The sequence below is a fragment of the Vitis riparia genome, chromosome 17 (genome assembly GCF_004353265.1).
Source record: "Vitis riparia cultivar Riparia Gloire de Montpellier isolate 1030 chromosome 17, EGFV_Vit.rip_1.0, whole genome shotgun sequence".
Taxonomy (NCBI): Eukaryota; Viridiplantae; Streptophyta; class Magnoliopsida; order Vitales; family Vitaceae; genus Vitis; species Vitis riparia.
In genome coordinates, this window is record NC_048447.1 from 16,322,885 (window position 1) to 16,326,751 (window position 3,867).

General features: G+C 31.6%; 1 protein-coding gene across 1 annotated transcript; it reads left to right on the plus strand.

The window, feature by feature from the left end:
- Positions 1-481: 481 nt before the first annotated feature.
- LOC117904313 (cytochrome P450 CYP736A12-like) lies at positions 482-3,476 on the plus strand. Its single transcript, XM_034816859.1, has 2 exons — positions 482-1,189; positions 2,531-3,476. Exons 1-2 carry the CDS (start codon positions 509-511, stop codon positions 3,356-3,358), a joined length of 1,509 nt encoding a protein of 502 aa, XP_034672750.1. The 5' UTR covers positions 482-508; the 3' UTR covers positions 3,359-3,476.
- Positions 3,477-3,867: the final 391 nt, after the last annotated feature.

The window sequence follows — 3,867 nt, forward strand, 5'->3', positions numbered from 1 at the left end:
GAATGAAATCGTTGAAAAGACGAAGATTGCGTATGTGACATTTTTATCCTTTCTTAAACTTTATGCGAAAAATAAGATTTTATTAAATAAATAAAATAACATGTTGATTTTTTTTAAGTACATAATAAAAATAAAATATAAAAAAAAATTAATAATTTAATACTTAAAAGTAATAAACACTAGTTTCATTTCCCATGTGTTGAAGATCATAAATATGATGATTACTTTCAATGTCTTCTTTAAAGTGGTCCATATTTGTACGTTACGTTCCTATGTTCTGTCTTATCAAAAGCAGAGAAACGCGACACATGTTCATTTGCAAAACATTGGTTGATGTAGCTTTATTCATTGTATTCTTCCCAAGTTTTTCGGTAACCTTGTCCCATCACAATACCATATCCACCCTACAATAATGTGTGGCAATATAATATCTATATATATGGGTAGCCTTCTATCATCATTCATCACTTCTCATATCTCAAACTCTACTTTCCCATTATCAGTGCCAATGGCTCTTTTCACCGTTGCTATTCTCCTAGTCATCCTTGGAGCCATGTGGGTCACTTTATCACACCTCAAACTCCGGGCAGGCTACCGGAAACTGCCACCAGGACCTTGGGGTTTACCAATTGTTGGTAGCCTCCACATGTTGGGGAGCCTGCCTCACCGAAACCTTAGCCGCTTGGCCAAGAAGTATGGGCCCATCATGTTTATGCGACTGGGGTGTGTTCCAACTATCGTAGTGTCGTCGCCTGAAGCCGCCAAGCTAGTCATGAAAACCCATGATGTTGTGTTTGCTAGCCGTCCAAAACTCCAGGCCTATGAATACCTGAGCTACGGGGCTAAGGGCGTTTTATTTACGGAGTATGGTCCGTACTGGCGGCATGTGAAAAAATTGTGTGCATTGGAGCTTTTTAGCAGTGCAAAAATCAATTCCTTTGCCTCAGTGAGGAAGGAGGAGGTGGGGTTGTTAGTGAAGTCAGTTAAGGACATGGCGAGTGCTGGAGAGGTGGTGGATATCAGCGCAATGGTAGCTGGGGTTGTCGAAGATATGGCGTATCGAATGGTTTTTGGACGTAACAAGGACCGGATTATTGACTTGAAAACACTAATTCGAGAGTTCACTAGGTTGGCAGGAATTTTTAATCTTGCAGACTATGTGCCATTCCTAGGCCCTCTTGACCTTCAGGTACCTTGATGCTATTTTCTTATAGCTTATTATATGTCATCCATACCTATTAAAATGCCTTTACATTTATTTATTTATTTAAGAAATGAGGTAACATAAATAAAAGGTGGTATACTTTTTTATGTCATAAAATATATTATCTTATAGTTTATTTATCTTATATTTAATTAAATATGATATATCAAATATTAGGTTTCATTTACTATAGATAGATAGTTTTAGTCGGTTATAATTCTAAAAAGTGTTTTTAATTTAAAAAATAAATAAATTATTTGTATTATAAAATTTAAAATTTATTTTAAAAAATCTAAAAATCATTTATAAAAATTCATTTATAATGTTTTATGTAAAAACACTTAGAATTTATTTGACAATAATTATAGAAAGTACTTTTAATATTTTTAATATTTGAAAATTTTTATCATTTAAGTGTTAGAAATGTTAGAAACACTTTTTAGAATCACTTTCGAACGTCAGATTTTTTTCAAAATACTTATAAAGAAAATAGATTTATTAAAAATATTTTAAAAAAATGTTGATAAACACATTTTTAGAATATATTTATTATTAATTTTAGGAAGTGTTTCTAATATTTTTAATACTAAAAAATAATAAATTTTAAGTGTTTAAAAATACTAAAAACACTTCCTAAAACCATTAATCATCATCAAATAAATGGTTAGTTCAACTAAATTCTCTTTAAAAATTGGTAATATATTTGCTTCATCATGAGTGAGGGAAATAACTCCTCGCATGGAAGAAGTCAAGAAGCCAATGGGGAAAGAGTTCCATATTCCAGTTTATTTTCGATATTTCTAGCCTTGAAACTACGTTTCCCTTGATGGCTCTTATGGGTAGTGAAGCCTCCATTTGTAGACAACGAGTGAAGCTTGAACAAAAACGTTTTAAATTTTTTTGTATTACTCATTTTTCAAAATGATAAAAAATTTATTATATGCAAAAAGAAAAAAAAAATACTAATAAATTTTTTATTTAATATATACAAAATATTTTTATATATTTAATAAAATAATATAATACTTTGCATTTATAAAATTTAAGTATATTACTAATAAATATTATTAATGAAATAAATAATTAAAAAGTTACTAAATTATAAACACTTTAATTCTTTAATAATTTTCAAATAATATTAATTTTCTTCTGAAATGTTCGCTTAGTACTTTTTCATTTTTGTTTTTGTTTTTATTTGCTTTTGAATGTTTCATGGAATTTCTATAAATTTATCACAATAAATGTTTTGTATAAGAGAATATGCAATATGTATTAGCATGTTAGCTAGTTTATGAGAAAACATTTATAAGCATTTTTCATTTTCAGGGACTGACTCAACTCCTTCGCACAAATAGTGAGGCTATAGATGAATTCTTGGAGAAGATGATTGACAAGCATATACAAGATGTTAGTAAAGATGAAGTAAATCATATGAATTTCATTGATGTTGTGCTATCACTAATGAATAAGTCAAACAATTCTGAGGATGAGTCGTTATATGCGATTGATCGAAAAAATGTCAAAGCAATCATCTTGGATGCACTTGCGGGTGGAACTGACACTTCAATTACTTCAATTGAGTGGATTCTCTCTGAACTACTAAGGCATCCAAGAGTGATGAGACAACTTCAAGAAGAGTTAAAGAATGTAGTTGGCATGCGTCAAATGGTGGAAGAATCTGACTTGGAAAATTTGGGCTACTTGAATATGGTGGTGAAAGAAACCTTAAGGCTGCATCCTACTACACCACTTCTAATTCCACATGAGTCTATGGAAGATATTGTAATTAATGGATATTACATACCTAAGAAGTCAAGAATTCTGATAAATACGTGGACAATTGGAAGAGATCCTAATGTTTGGTCTAACAATGTTGAAGAATTCTTTCCTGAGAGGTTCACTGAAAACAATATTGACCTTCAAGGGCATGATTTTGAACTCACTCCATTTGGATCAGGTCGTCGAATGTGCCCTGGAATTCAATTGGGTCTAATAAATGTTCGACTCGTAGTATCTCAGTTAGTGCATTGTTTCAATTGGAAGTTACCAAATGACACACCACCTAACGAATTGAACATGAAAGAGAAATTTGGTTTGACAATGCCGAGGGCTGATCACTTGTTAGCCATACCAACTTATCGACTAGTTGCTTAAATTTCCTACCTTTATATTGTATTTTGTATAAGCGGCTTTGTAATGGGATGGTGTTCAAATATTAGCACGTGCATGTATGACATATTTCATAAAGAGTTTGAAGTACTACTTTTAATAAGTGGCAGTGCAATATTACTCAAGACTTATTTCTTCTATTAAAATACTACTTGAGCATTTAGGCTTTCTCTTTTCCTTGCAATAGAAAGAACAAGATTTATGCAAATGGTTTACGGGCTCAAGCCTCGAGCAACCACAAAAGGAGGCCTGTGCGCATCAACCTAACATATTTATTAAATCAGTTAAATAGTATGTTGGAATAAATGAGTCATGTTACAGATATTTTGTCACGATTATTAAATGACTAATGTTCAGGTTAATATTTCTTATGTCAGTACAATATTAACCCCATAGACAATCCATTGTCACCCCACACATGAGTCCAAGGAGCAAACAAGACATCTAAATCACACGTTCGAGACCCACTTGAGGTTTATTTATTTATTTATTTT